Here is a 16,464-nt window from a genome sequence, read left to right as displayed (position 1 = left end):
ATACTCTGTGAACGGCTGCTAGCAGCTCGGTCTCCCTCCCTGCTTGGCTCATTTAATTTTTGTTATGTTTACTTAGTTTTTTTATATTGTGTTTCCATTTTGCTAATTTTCTTATTCTCTATACACATATAATTCTTAGCCCTAGGGGACTGGCAGTCCTGGGTGCGCTCCTCCTGCTATTTATTCAGCAATTTCTTTGTGTTGCCACTATCTTCCCTCCTCTCACCTGGTTTTAATATTATCAATAAAGTTTATATTGTTTTCATCACATTTGGTCTGACCAGTTATCATCCTTTTTTTGTGTTGTTTGTCTATATCAGATGATAGGTCGTGTTGGTCCTATTCACGTATGGTACAGATTACTGCAATATTATGCGTTACCATGGTGATTAGTCATATAAGTTGGTATTTATATTCATATTCCGAGACCAGTAGCGTCTCCATTTTTCATGATCTTGGGTTGGGTGAGAGCTTATTTTCTGCACGCCAAGCTGACGTTTTTAATGATACCACTTTTTTTTTTGATCGACCGTTATTGCATTTTAATGCAATGTCGCGGTGACCAAAAAAACATAATTTTGGTGTTTTGATTTTTTTTCTCGCTACGCCGTTTAGCGATCAGGTTAATTCTTTTTTTTATTGATAGATCGGGCGATTTTGAATGCGGCAATACCAAATATGTGTATGTTTGATTTTTTTTATAGTTTTATTTTGATTGGGGCAAAAGGGGGGTGATTTGAACTTTTATGTTTTTTTACTTTTGTAATATTATTAAACTTTTTTTTTTTTTTTTTTTTTTTTTTTACTTTTGGCATGTTTCAATGGCCTCCATGGGAGGCTAGAAGCAGCCACAACTTGATTGCCTCTGCTACATAGAGGTGATGCACAGATCGCCCCTATGTAGTTAAATTACAGCATTGCTATGAGAGCCGACCACATGGTGGCGCTCAGAGCAATCCGTCATCAACAACCATAGATGTCTCGAGGAGACCTGTGGTTGTGATGGCAATGCACCGATGACCCCCGATCACGTGACGGGGATCAGCGGTGCGTGCATTTCCGGCTTGGTGGACAGAGGCGCTTGTTAAATGCCGCTGTCCGAGCTTGACAGCGGCATTTAACCAGTTAATAGGCGCGAGCGGATCGCGATTCCGCTGGCGCCTATTGTGGGCACATGTCAGCTGTACAAAACAGCTGACATGTCACAGCTTTGAGGTGGGCTCATCGCTGGAGCCCACCTCAAAGCTGGGGATTCTGCCAGCTGATGTACTATTCCATCACAAAAAAAAAAAGAAAGAAAGAAAGAAAACATGACCTAGCTTCAAAGGTACTTCCAACTATCATTAAACCTACAACATACGAAGCATATACCAAGTAGTAAAAAAAACCTAATTTTATTAACAAAAAAATAAACCTTTGAAACAAGTATTGTCTTAGCGGGTAGATACAAAAATGGACCTGAAAACACAGGATTATCATAAGAAAATGAGCCAAATTTCAGAATAGGGATGGTAATAACATGTAGCGATATTTCTTACAGTATGTATAACAGAATTACATTGCAGTTTATATGATATATTTAAATATAGTATATACTTTCTTTGCAATGAAAATGTAACACCTGGGTATAATTCAACAAATTGCTGAATGTTGTATATTCTTTCAATAAATGCATAGTGCTAATATAACCCTGATTAAAAGGTGATATCCACATAATTCCAAAAAAAGCCAGTGAAAAATTCTGTGCAATAAGACTGGGCTCAAGTTATTATACTAATTCGCTAACTAATTCGCGAGCGGATTTCGATTCCGCTGGTGCCTATTGTGGGCACATGTAAGCTGTACAAAACAGCTGACATGTCGCGGCTTTGAGGTGGGCTCATCGCCGGAGCCCACCTCAAAGCTGGGGATACTGCCAGCTGACGTACTATTCCATCAGCCGGCAGAAAGGGGTTAAAGTAACAGGGGCACAATGAGGAAAGAGGTTAGTTTAGTGCTAAAGAAAAGGAGAATCACCTACTGCATTATCAAGCATGAACCCATATCAAAAAGTGTCATGTTAAGGGGGCCTAACAGATGTGTCCCACCGTGCAGGAACATGATCTGATCATATCACAGCTTCTGGGCAGGGGAGGAAGCAAAAGAGTATACAGACAGGACAGAGGGGATCACGGTTGACTCTTTGTGAGGTAAAACAAGTTTTTAAACAGTCTGTGAAATGTTTTGCTGTAGTCAGACACAGCCATTACACAGTACATAGCAGGGGCACATTTATAACCCCTTAGTGACCGGGCCAAATTATTTAAATGTAATCAGTGTCACTTTATGTGGTAATAACTCTAGATGCGTCAACATATCCCAGTGATTTTGAGATAGTTTTTTGTCACACACTGTACTTTATAACAATTGTAAATTTAAGTGAATACAGTGGGGACGGAAAGTATTCAGACCCCTTTAAATTTGTAACTGTTTCATTGCAGCCATTTGGTAAATTCAAAAAAGTAGATTTTTTTTCTCATTAACGTACACTCTGCACCCCATCTTGAATGAAAAAAACAGAAATGTAGAAATTTTTGCAAATTTAATAAAAAAAGAAAAACTGAAATATCACATGGTCATAAGTATTCAGAGCCTGTGCTCAAACACTCATATTTTTTAAGTCACATGCTGTCCATTTTATTATTATTATTATTCATTTTTATAGCACTATTTATTCCATGGCTCTTTACATGTGAAAAAATTGGCATACATAGACAAGTACAATAAACAAGAGCAATACAAGGCACACACAAGTACAGAGGAGAGAGGACCCTGCCCTCGAGGGCTCACAGTCTACAGGATCACATTTCCTTGTGATCCTCCTTGAGATGGTTCTACTCCTTTATTGGAGTCCAGCTGTGTTTAATTAAACTGATAGGACTTGATTTGGAAAGGCACACACCTGTCTATATAAGACTCCACAGCTCACAGTGCATGTCAGACCAAATGAGAATCATGAGGTCAAAGGAACTGGCCAAGGAGCTCAGAGACAGAATTGTGACAAGGCACAGATCTGGTCAAGGTTACAAAATAATTTCTGCAGTACTCAAGGTTCCTAAGAGCACAGTGGCCTCCATAATCCTTAAATGGAAGAAGTTTGGGACCACAAGAAGTCTTCCTAGACCTGGCAATCCAGCCAAACTGAGCAATCATGGGTATAGAGCTCTGGTGAGAGAGGTAAAAAAGAACCCCAAGATCACTGTGGCTGAGCTGCAGAGATGAAGGGGGATGGGAGAAAGTTCCACAAAGTCAACTATCACTGCAGCCCTCCACCAGTCAGGCCTTTATGGCAGAGAGGCCGGACGGAAGCCTCTCCTCAGTGCTAGATATATGAAAGCCCGCATAGAGTTTGCTAAAAAAAAAAACACATGGAGGACTCCAAGACTATGAAAAATAAGATTCTCTTGTCTGATGAGACGAAGATAGACCTTTTTGGTGATAATTCTAAGCGGTATGTGTGAAGAAAACCAGGCTCTGCTCATCACCTGCCCAATACAATCCCATCAGTGAAACATGGTGGTGGCAGCATCATGCTATAGAGTGTTTTTCAGCTGCAGGGACAGGAGGATTGGTTGTCATTAAAGGAAACACGAATGCGGCCAAGTACAGAGATATCCTGGATGAAAACCTCTTCCAGAGTGCTCTGGACCTCAGACTTGGCGGAAGGTTCAACTTCCAACAAGATGAACATTGACCCTAAGCACCCAGCTAACATAACAAAGGAGTGGCTTCACAACAACTCTGTGACCATTCATTACTGGCCCAGCCAGAGCCCTGACCGAAACCCAATTGAGCATCTCCGGAGAGACCTGAAAATGGCTGTCCACCAACATTCACCATCCAACCTGACGGGACTGGAGAGGATCTGCAAGGAAAAATGGCAGAGGATCCTCAAATCCAGGTGTGAAACATTTGTTGCAACATTCCCAAGACGACTCTCATGGCTGTACTAGCTCAAAAGGGTGCTTCTACTCAGTACTGAGCAAAGGGTCTGAATACTTATAACCATGTGATATTTCAGCTTTTCTTTTTTAGTAAATTTGCAAAAATGTCTACATTTCTGGGGGGGGGGGGGTTCAGTCAAGATGGGGTGCAGAGTGTACATTAAGGAGAAAAAAAATGAACTTTTTTTTAATTTACCAAATAGCTGCAATAAAACAAAGAGTGAAAAATGTAAAGGGATATGAATACTTTCCTTACCCACTGTGTGTTTTGTGTTTATTTAAAAAATATCAGAAATTTGAGAAAAATGTAAAAAAATTTGCAGTTTTCAAACTTTGAGTGGTTATCCTTTAAATCCAGATAGTCATACCACAGAAAAACATTAATAAATAACATTTCCTCATTTCTGCTTTACATCAACACCATTTGTAAAATGTTGTTTTATTTTGTTCGCATTTTGGAAGGTTTAAAAATGTAGCAGTAATTTTTAATTTTTTCAAGGAAATTTACAAAACTTATTTTTTAGGGACCAATTCAGTTTTGAAGTGACTTTGGGGATACTATATATTGGAAACCCCCCCAAAAGTGATACCATTTTAAAAAGAGCGCCCCTCAACATATTCAAAATTGCTGTCAGGTAATTTATTAACCCTTCAGGTGCTTTTCAGGAATGAATGCAAAGTGGCATAACAGCAATGAAGAAATTTAATTTTACCACCTAAATGTTTCCAACTTCTGAACAGGCCACTGTAGTCGGCAGATTTTAAGGCCATTATTTGGCCATGAATTTCCATGGCAACCATCAGGACCACACAATCAAGGTCTCAGGGTGCCGATAAGGTTAAAGAGGGAGAAGCCACACTCTGTTAACCATCTAGATGTTGTAGTCATTATTGACAGCTGCATTTAAGGGGTTAAACGGCATTAGACGGTACCAACTCTGATCATGGTTGATGCAGCAAGTTGTCAGCTATAGTGTACAGCCGACAGCTGCTGGATTGTCACCTGTATGGGGAGGCTATTCTCTTATATTGCAGGTCAGTAAAAAGATGTATTGGTGGTCTCTAAGGGGATAAAATTACCTCAACACAGGAACATTTGTTTTTAAAACATCCAATTGTCAAAGTTATTATTATTCCAAGATCTATCAAATAAAGTGTACTTTGTTTGTGAGACAAACCCTTTAAAGATGTTTTCCAGGACGAGAAAAAGAATATGTAATTAAAGGAAATGACTGGAAGCCGATGGCTGGGCAACTTTCTAACGCTATTAACCTGCAAATTAGCCCTATATCTGTCGATCAAAGGGGTTCTCCAGGAATAGATAAATAAAATAATGAAAGGAAATGTAGTCATAAATTAATTCCTAAATGTGTGCAATTATAAAATCACAATGGTTTTGTTTAGGGAGGTAATCACTATGGAATTAAAATGGCCGCTGTCTTATACCACAGAGAAATCTGTCCTAGGCCTTCATATGTAGGAAGATGTGCCCACTAATACCTCCGCACCTCTGATGTCTCCAGAAGGACTAGGACAGGTTTCTCTCTGTGAAAGAAGACAGCGGCCATTTTAATTCTACAGTTTTTACCTCGCTAGACAAAACAATTGTGGTTTGCTAATTAAATGTATTTAGGAATTTCTTTTTACTGACATTTCCTTTACTTATTGTATTTATCTATTCCTGGAGACCCACTTTGACCTATAGGGCTAATCTGCAGGTTAATAGCGTTACAAAGTTGCCCATGTATGTCACCACTTACATCACTGTGAACAGCGGCTATAAGCATACCCTGGCACTATGACTGAGAGCCGGCTCTGCAGGACATTACAAACACGAACACAATAGTTAAGTCCCCATATCAGAATCATGTTGTCAGCAGCACTTCCCTGTTTACACTATGAGATGTTGTGCCAAGAAAAAAAAAATGTTGCCACCATCAATGATCCGACCAGCCAATGAATGTACGTGTTACTTGTTAGTCGGGTGATCGTTGGTATGTTTACACGGATGGATAATCAGGACGAGCGTTCTTGCATCATTAACAGAGTACCAATTTCATTGTACAGGCTGGGAATCAGTGGGCTGTGTCACAACAGTGCTTCACATGCCTGTATATGACAGCAGTGTAATGATTTATATTGCAGAACATGGCACCCCTAGGTTAGGAGATAAGTAGTATGTGGAATTTACAGGAAATTGGATACTGTATAAAGCTCCATCTAAAGAAGAGTTTCCAGAATACTGACTGTCCTTACAACTTAAAAGCACATGCTGCGCACAAATCAGTCCAAACAAAAGCTAAACATGTTGTCGATTTCTAAATCTGCTCAGATTCTCACTGCAGAAATAACTACCGTACTTTTCACCTTTTCATGATCGAGTGACTTAATTTTTGCTCTTCTATTTTTTCCTCTAGATTGATCACTTGTTTATTTTTCCATCGAAATAGCCATTTTTTGAGGGCAAAGTTGTAGATTTAAGTCACACCATTTATTTTAAAAGAAAAGGTTTTAGAAATCAGAAAATAAGGGGTAACTTTTCTCCTTGTGCAAAGTAACAAGACAGGCCAGGAGTGCCAGAGTGAGGAGACTTATGGCCTTGCATGCACCTCTGGGAAATTACATATGCAACTTGCTTCTTCAGAGAGGAAAAGGACTTGAACGTCAGCGCCACTTATTGGAATTAGCAATCCTAACAGTCACTATCGACCCTTTAACAAGCCTTGCCATATGACTTCGGATAAAAGCCAAATCTGAATATCAATTTGTAGACACAGCCTCTCCGAAGAGGCAATTTGCATATTTAATTTCCCAAAAGGAGCATGCATGGCTTATATAAGTCTCCTCACTGACATGCCATTCCTGGCTTCTCACTCTCCACAAGGAGAAACGTTACCCTTTAGATCCCAGTCTTAAGCCTCTCAACTAGTTAAATCACATCTCGTAGTTTGCACTGACCAGGTGCAACACAGTGTCTGCAGATTGGGATTCTGATTTGGCTTTAGTTTAATCCCAAGTCATATTACAAGGCTCGTTAAAGGACCGATAATGACTTGTAGGATCGCTACTTCCAATAGGTGGCACTAGAGTTCAGGTCCTCTTCCTCTCTGAAGAGACAATTTGCAGAACCAGGAAAAAACACAATTCCACTATAGTTTTTTTTCTGTTTTTATTTTAAAGCATTGTGCTGTAAAAATGACGTAATAGCAATATGAAAGGATTTTATGTTAAAACAGTTTTTACATTTTCAGCTCAATGGAGATGTATTAGGGTGTGGTTTTTTTTGCATGGCAAGCTCATGTTTTTATTGATAACATTTTAGGATAGATACATTTTGATTTCTTCTTTCCACATGTTATGGTGGAGTTGTAAAGACCAAAAAACTGCAATTCTGGGTACAGGGTGGGTGCACTGGCATATGATACGGGGCGACCCAGATCATGCATTTCAAATGCTGCTGTCAGAGACTGACAGCAGCATTTAAGGGGTTAACAGTGGAGTGAAGAATTAAAAGAGGCAGATGCTGGTGACGTAACACAGCCGGCATCTGCCAGGTATGGTGCAAGCTGATACACGGGGCACAGACATTGGATATGTCAGTGCGTTGCATGTCGGGAAGGGGTTAATGTAGTAGGGTGAAATCCATGGTGAATTCATATGTATTGCAATAGCCTAATTGAGCAAATCAACCAAAGCAATTTCAAGTATGACATACTAACCACCTGCTATTTTCCATTTTTGCCGTTTTATCCCCTTCTAAGAGCCATAACTTTTTGATTTTTCCATGGACATATACTGTACATAGGAGGGTTTGTTTTTTTTGTGGGACAAAAGTTTTGATGATTTGAAGAACACAGAAAAAGAAATCCAAGTGGGATAAAATGGTGGAATACAAAAAAAGGCGATTCCGACATTGCATTTTGAGTTTTGCTTTTACAAAATTCATTGGGTTGTAAAAGTCACCAGGCAATAGGATTCTGGAGCTTAGTACGACTACTGTGATGATAAAAAAAAAAAAGTACCTTTTTTTCCTGTTTTAAGCTATGTGCACACGTTGCAGAATTGCTGCAGAAATTTCTGCGGCAATTCTGCAACTCCCTGCCGTGGGAAATACGCATGCAAAATTGGCATGCATTTTCCCGCTAAACACTAGCGTTTTACAAGCGTAATTAGCTTGCAGAATGCTAGCGTTTTCCAAGCGATCTGTAGCATTGCTTGGAAAACTGAATGACAGGTTGGTCACACTTGTCAAACATAGTGTGACCAACTTTTTACTATTGATGCTGCCTATGCAACATCAATAGTAAAAAGATATAATGTTAAAAATAATTAAAAAAAAAAAAAATCGTGATATTCTCACCTTCCGGCGTCCCCGCAGTCTTCCCGCTCCTTGGAGCTCCCGTTCCCAGTAATGCCTCACAGCAAAGACCCCAGATGACGTAGCGATCTCACGACACTGCTACGTCATCACAGGTCATTGTCGCAAGGGATTACTGGGAACGGGAGCATCGCGAGGAGCGGGAATACTCAAGAGGACGCCAGAAAGTGAGAATATCACAGTTTTTTATTTTAATTATTATTTTTTTTTTTTAACAGGTATATGGTTTCCAGGGCCTGGAGGAGAGTCTCCTCCACCCTGGGTACCCACAACACATGATCCGCTTTCTTCCCACATGGTGGGCATAGCCCCATGCGGGAAGTAAGCGGATTAATGCATTTTTATGTGTGCGGAATCCCAGCGATTCCGCACAAAGAATGAACATGCTGCGTTTTTTTCCGGAATGCGATTCTGCCGCTGGAAAAAAAGCAGCATGTGTACAAAAAAATGCGGAATGCATTAAAAATGATGGGATGCTTATATAAACGTTTTTTCGGCCGTTTTCCACCGAAAAACACTGAAAAAAAAACCTAAAAATCCTGAACATGTGCACATAGCCTTAATGTTAAAAAAAAAAATTCAGACGAAGAATTTGTTTGCGTAGTCGATGAACCTAGTTTGATTTTTGGACTCCAAGTAGACATTTTTTATTGATACCTTTTTGTGGTAATTTTTTTTCCTTTTCATAGCTTTTACTACATACTGCAGTATTAAGAAATTTAGTTAAATTAACATTCTCCTGAAGCCAAGCCAAAGGTCAGAGGCTGTGTTTCATCAGAGGGCAACCCATGAGGGCCTTCAGTAGACCTGGCTGCCATGGTAAGCCCTCAGGAAACACAGCCATGTCATTGATTGACAGTGGCACCAGAATGGTTAAAAAGCAGAGATGGGAGCCATCTCTAGTTGCTGCTTTTACAGGAAGGTCCTAGAGGTATGACATGGATGGCATCTACCAGATATGGTGCTGGCTCAGTTTCTGAGCCTGCTATATGCACTCTCTGTGCCCATATGATGTAAATGTACATTATATGGTCACAAAGCAACTAACGATACAGGGACAATATTTAGTGCCAGTCTCTGAACAGTTGTGGATTTACACAATACAGGTTTTTGTCCTCTATTCCAGCATTACATACCAGAGGAACACGCTTGATAGATGCCAAATATTGCAGGAGGCCCTTGGCATGGTAAATTGTAGGATGTAAATCAGCATTGGGGTTTTGCCACTGTCTGTTCAGATCTTCTCCACTTAAGGAACAACGATGGCTAGGAAGAAAAAAAGACCCTTGTAAGATTCTTCATTATTTCCTTACTGATTTTCCACAGACTACACAATAAATTACTTTATATATACTTTTCCTACATTAATACCAGCTACTTACTTCCCATTGATCACACCATCAGGGTTAAGCATAGGAACAATTTTAAAAATGAAGGATTCCCGGAGGTGATGTGCAGTGGGACTGTTCCCCATAAGAAATTCCAGCGTGCCTTTCATTACCCAGCTAGCATTCGTCTCTCCAGGGTGAACTCTGGATGTTAAGAAAATGTATGGACGGTTTCCTGTACAAAAAAAAAAAAAAAATACAATTCTTTTAGGAAATATTTGTTTATATATTATGGTGTATCAGAGGTTTAATCTCAGTATCCATAGAACTTATTTTAACAGATGCATTATACAAAATGTAAAAATGATGTCTAGCACCAGTGATTGCTTGTATGATAAGTATTCTAACTCTTTACATACAAATTCCATATAGAATTAATATTTTTTTTGTAAAAAGGAACAGCTTTTTCAACAGTTACATATTAAGGCCTATATAAACCTTAGATAGTTGTCAACATAACACCCATACACCCATCGTTAATGTGTTCTTCATGGTGAAGATTGAGTAAGTCGTTGAAAGAAATCCAATGTGCCCAATCTTACTTTTCACCATCTAAATAAGTATGTATGACAGTGAAAATTAACAATACATACCCCATCAAAAAGCAAGTAACAATGGGCAGTATGGAAATAAACAAGCCTCGGCTTTATAGAGGATTATCATCTAATTTTTATATGAAGATTGCATTTTCAGATGCCTAACAGCATCGTTTCATTCTCAAGCCCCCTCATTCCTTTGTTGGTCTTCCCTGGAAGGAAGATCTCACTGGAGTGAAATAATCCACTTTAACTCAATTCTAAGCGCCATCATCAGTGTTTGAAATGGAGCAAATCACCAGCTGAGGAGGCCTGGGACTGTACAGAATATACGTCATAGATGAAAGGTGATCTCCTTAAGGAAATAAATGATTGTGAGGAGACAATTTCAACTTACGAAACTGATAGACATGCTCGTAGTAATTGGACTCTGGCATGGCAGTTATGGTGACTACCGGGCATCCATTTCCAGCTAGTGTTTCACATAATACATCATGGCGATAATAGATATGCTGGGGATTATGCAGAGACTCCAGTTTTTGAAGGTGCATCTTTGGAAACACAAAACATCAAATTGTTTGCTAAAGTATTGAAAAAATAGCGAGTAAGATTTCCACAGAGAATACGCAAGAAGGTGCAGGGAAAACCGCAACATATCATGTGAATTTTGGGGCAGATTTTCTTTGGCAAAAATTAAGAGAACACTGCAAAATGTTCAGTTTGTCTGATTTTCCTCTTTATAGGTACCGTATTTTCCGGCGTATAAGACGACTTTTTAACCCCTGAAAATCATCTCAAAAGTCGGGGGTCACCTTATACGTCGGGTACGGCATGTGCAGGGAGCGGTCCTGTATGGTTCCCAGGATCTGGAGGAGAGGAGACTCTCCTTCAGGCCCTGGGATCCATATTCAGGTAAAAAAAATAAAATAAAATAAAAATAAAAAATATGGGATATACTTATCCTCCAACGGCCCGCGGCTCTCAGCGGTGCAAGCAGCGGCCTCCGTTACTAAGGATGCATTGAGTGAAGGACCTTCGATGACATCACGGTCACGCAACGTCATCAAAGGTCCTTCGCTCAATGCATCCTTAGGAACGGAGGCCGCCGCTTGCACCGCTGAGAGCCGCGGGCCGTCGGAGGGTAAGTATATCCCATATTTTTTATTTTTATTCTTTTTTTTACATGAATATGGATCCCAGGGACTGAAGGAGAGTCTCTTTTCCTCCAGACCCTGGGAACCATCCGCACCGCACACGCCGAATAAGATGACTGGGCGTATAAGATGACCTCCATCTTATACGGCGGGTATATCCCAAACTCCATATTTTATATGAAAAAGTTGGGGGTCGTCTTATACGCCCAGTCGTCTTATACACCAGAAAATACGGTATATTTTTGAGTAAAATGTAAATTGTTCTTTTCTTCTATGAACTTCTGACAACATGTCTCCAAATTTCCAAGCAATAAATTTTGTATTTTTTTTCCGAAAAGGATAAGTGGTCAAAATTAAAAAAAACAACAACATTGCTTTCAAACCTCAAATAATGCAAAGAAAACAAGTTCATAATCATTTAGAAACAACAACACTAATGTTTTAACTCAGGAAGAGTTCAGAAATCAAAATTTTGTGGAATAACCATGATTTTTTATCACAGCTTTCATGTGTCTTGGCATGCTTTCCACCAGTCTTTCACACTGCTCCTGGTGCAAAAATGTAAGCAGTTCTTTGTTTGATGGCTTGTGACTATCCATCATCCACTTGATTACATTCCAGAGGTTTTCAATGGGGTTCGGGTCTGGAGATTGGGCTGCTCATGACAGGTTTTGATGTGGTGGTCTCTTAATTTTTGCCAGAGCTGTATATGGCATGTCATAGCTGGAAGACAGGATATATAAACTGGTGGGGGACCAAGCTAGCAACAACATGGGAGTGGTAAATAAAAGTGAGATGTTCAGTATGCGGCAGTTTTTTGAATATTTTACAATTGTCTGGATCTACAAATATATAGCACAGTTTGCAACAATAGGACTTCATTTTGGATTTCCACTGACATATGTTCATTTTATTTCTATCTTCGGCTTTATCTGTTTCATTGCCAGTGTGAACATGCCCCTACACGTTGCATGCATACGCCAGTTCATTTCTTTTGGTTTTGCTTTATGTTCTTGAACTCTGTGCACACAAGGGAGAGGCCTCCCTTTCTTTGAGCTTCCCATAGCTGGGTGTCTATAGTTGGGCCTCAGTCCTGCTCGATCCTTAGGTCATTTTTGACACATGGTAAGGTTTTAATACTAGAGGTTAGGACAGTCACGATTGGGTACACTATGGCGCCGGTAGGATGGCCATTGCACTTTTTTAGATAGAGGACAGAGTTTACTAAGTATTTGTATGCCCTATTGATTTTACTTCTTTACAGCAGGGTATATGTTCATTTTGCTTCCATCTTAGGTTATTTCCACTAACTTCAATGAGGAAAATTTGTAACATATCCTTACTCAATCTAAAACTGAAATTGATATGTTGGGGTTTTACAAATCCGCAGCATGGGTCAAATTTCTACGTGGAAAATCCCTGCAGGATCAGCCTGGATTTCTATTCAAGATCGAAAATACTTTAAAATATATATATATATATATATATATATATATATATATATATATATATATATATATATATATATATATATATATATATATATTTTTTTTTTTATTTTTTTTTTATTTTTTTTTTTCTGGTATGCTAAAAAAATTAAACTTTAATCATCGATTTCCTCATATAAATTATAAAGCTTCTTCTATTCACTACAAAACATAGCCACAGACAGCACACAAATAACAAATTGTGCCATTACTAATGTTTCTCGGATTTCTAGACTTGTATGGGTAATTTTGATCTGTGACTGATAAGTTTCCAGGATTTCTTACAGTAAAAGACACCGAGATCTTAACAGCCACACAGACTATAATACAAATGTGTTCTAACCATTAAAAACACTGATAATTTATGGATGTTTGAATGAGGTCTAAAGAAAACATTCTGGATGAAAAGATAGACTGTACAATTTAATAATTTTATTGAAAGTCAAGTTACTTTATCTCATATAGTGGCATTGATACAGTGCTAATGTACAGTAACGGGGCTGAGAGGCTGAGCTATTGGAGATAGACTGCTTGTTAGCTAAAGTCTTTAGTCATTACGTTGTCACTATCTTTTCTGTCAAAGTGTACTTTTGTTTGCTCCACGTACTGTAGCACCGTAAAGTACTGGCCTTTTTTCGGCAGTCCCAAAGACAAAGAATCGGTGGAGGTGCACAGACTTTAACTTTGCTCCACTCAGTTGGGGTTCTGCAGAATGTAGAGCCTTGTTCTCTGGATCGCTGGGAAGGGGTCACAGCAGTTGGACCCCCAAGCAATCAGTCAGCAGCACGGTGGCTCAGTGGTTAGCACTGCAGCACTGGGGTCCCAGGTTCAAATCCCACCAAGGACAACATTTGCAAGTTTGTATGGATTTCTACGGGTGATCCGATTTCCTCCCACACTCCAAAGACATTCTGATAGGGAATCTAGATTGTGAGACGCAATGGGGACAGCGATGATAATGTCTGTGGACTTAATGGCACTATATAACTGAGTAAAATGAGTAAATAAATCAGTAACGTATCTCCTCTCCTATTGATGGGGGATAACTTACTATTTTGGAAAAACCCATTAAAGGGAATTTGTTACCAGGTTTTTGCCACCTAGACTGAAAGCAGCATGATGTAGAGACAGAAAACCTGATTCTACTGATGTGTCAGTTACTGAGCAGCATGTTGTAATTTTTATAAAATCACAGATTTATCACCAGGAGATCTTCACTAAAGGATAAATCTGCCATCATGTAGTCCTCCATATTCATGAACTCTGCATAACCCTGAAGAAGCCAGTGACGAAACGCACGTCTGGGTGAGGAGACGCCACTCCAGACTCATTGAGGTGAATACTTTCCCTATCTAACTTTAATGCACAAACTGTTTCTATACACGTGTTGTCTCCTCACTGTCAGGTACTAGCTAAAATGCTATAGGGCTACACATACGTTTTTTATCTGTACTATGGGACTTGGATTTGTTTGAAATTGCTACCTTCTCTTCAGATTTGACATGACATTGTTTCAAGTGCCAGGAGTTGTTTTTTTTGCCAAGTGCTTTACTTACCAGCATAATTCCTTTAACTAGCCCTGAACCTTTACCTCTGATCTTGCAATTATCACATTTATACCTTTCTTCAATTTTTACCCCTTGTTTGAGAATGGTGCATTATTCCTGTTAGTGATATAAGCACCTATGAATACGAGTCTCAATTCTTTGGGAGCTTATGGTGTCTACCCTGTGTGGTACTCTGTTTTTATATTATTCTCGTTCATGTTTTATATATATATATATATATATATATATATATATATATATATATATATATATATATATATATTATATCAAACTATACATTTTTTATTATAATCGATCGCTCCATTTCACTGGATCTATTTACACCGGGATTCTAGACTTAACATTGATGCGGAGTGAGCAGACGTTCCTATCTGCTCTCTGCAAGTCAGAGGAGATAACACGGCGCCGTGCTACTGGCAGCCCATTGCAGCAGCAGCTACTCTTTTGTTTCTTTTGTCTCTGTATGTTGTCTGTTCTTTTGGACATCCTTTTGGACTTCTACTGGCTTTGGTACCTTTATGGACTCCTAATTTGTAACCGCGGATTGATGGATGGTTTATACTCTGTGGATCGCATTGTTCCTGTATGATGGACCATTGTGGGAAGGCGGAAACCATTCACCCATAAAACCAACTGCCTCTGGACACACAGCGCTGGATCAGCACCCGGATCTACCACTACTACGTACATCCCCTTACAGGTACATGCAACTCCTAAATGGATACCAGTGATGCGACGCACCCATGGACATGAATCTAATGCAACCACTACCAGCTACAGTTCCACAATACACATAGCTTCTACATTGTTGGTAACTGATGCAGCCATCCGTGTACAGAGCAGAACACTGGAAACAGTCAGATACGGCCCGGACTGGAGCAAAGGACAGGGACACTGATCTGCTGGTTGCTCCTAAGTCTGTCACTACACGTGTTGTGTATTCAAGGGATCGACTTCTGGAGCTGAGCAGGACGAAGGCTACTCCAGCCGTGGCCATACAACTTGTTCCCCATGAAGTGTGGAGACCTTTCAGAGGCTGCAGAGCAGGAAAAAAGGTGAAGTCCAGGAGAAGAAGATTTAAACTAGCAGTCCCATCCAATGCGTCGTTATGTAGAAAAAAAGCATCCTGCAAAGTTGCCGGCAGGATGCGTTTTTTCTCCATAGACTTATACATAGCGACGCATTGCGACGGAGTGCCACACGTCGCATCCGTCGTGCAACGGATGAGTCGTGTTTTGGGGACCGTCGGCACAAAAAACGTTACATGTAACGTTTTTTGTCTGTCGGTTCTGCTTTTTCTGACCACGCATTCGCAGCCGGAACTCCGCCCCCTCCTCCCCACTCATCACACTGGGCAGCGGATGCGTCGTAAGACTGCATCCGCTGCCCACGTTGTGATTAATTAACACACTGTCCGTCGGTACGTTGGGCCAACGCTTTGCGACGGCCCGTACCGACGGACTAGTGTGAAAGTAGCCTTAGACCGCATTCAGACAAAGAACCCAAAATCGTTAACTGTAATCTCTGGGGACTTTAACAGAGCCATGATCTCAAAGGCTCTTGCAAAGTTCTATCAATATGTAAAATGTGCCACAAGGGACAACAGTATATTGGATCTCCTCTATGCCAATGTTAAAGACGCCTATTCATCGTCTGCACTGCCCCCTGGGGAAATCAGACCACAACCTCATACTATTGTCTCCATCATACCAACCTGTTGTCAGTAAACATCCAGCGACAATAAAACTAATTAGGAAGTGGACTCCAGTGGTGGAGGCGGCTCTACAAGACTGCTTTGACCTCACAGACTGGGAGGTGATATGAGACAGGGGAGAGCATGATGATGTAAATTATATTGTTGGGCGATTATATAAATTTTTGTACTGACACTGTTGTACCAGCTAAAAAGATTTGATGTTATGCAAATAACAAGCCTTGAATTACAAAAGAATTGAAACACTTGCTAAACA

The 16,464-nt window shown here is 39.9% G+C and overlaps 1 protein-coding gene across 3 annotated transcripts in view; it reads right to left on the bottom strand.

Annotated features, from left to right (window-relative positions):
• AGTPBP1 (ATP/GTP binding carboxypeptidase 1) overlaps positions 1 to 16,464 on the bottom strand; it is a 209,757-nt gene that overhangs the window by 34,409 nt on the left and 158,884 nt on the right. For all 3 annotated transcript variants that reach the window (XM_077248949.1, XM_077248951.1, XM_077248950.1), the window contains 3 exons: positions 10,683 to 10,836; positions 9,744 to 9,924; positions 9,498 to 9,627 (listed from right to left, as the gene is read on the bottom strand). In XM_077248949.1, coding sequence (XP_077105064.1) covers positions 9,498 to 9,627; positions 9,744 to 9,924; positions 10,683 to 10,836 — 465 coding nt within the window. The remainder of the gene's footprint in view (positions 1 to 9,497; positions 9,628 to 9,743; positions 9,925 to 10,682; positions 10,837 to 16,464) is intronic.

Source organism: Ranitomeya variabilis, chromosome 1 (assembly GCF_051348905.1).
Source record: "Ranitomeya variabilis isolate aRanVar5 chromosome 1, aRanVar5.hap1, whole genome shotgun sequence".
In the NCBI taxonomy this organism is placed as follows: Eukaryota; Metazoa; Chordata; class Amphibia; order Anura; family Dendrobatidae; genus Ranitomeya; species Ranitomeya variabilis.
This window is presented reverse-complemented; position numbering and strand designations above follow the sequence as displayed.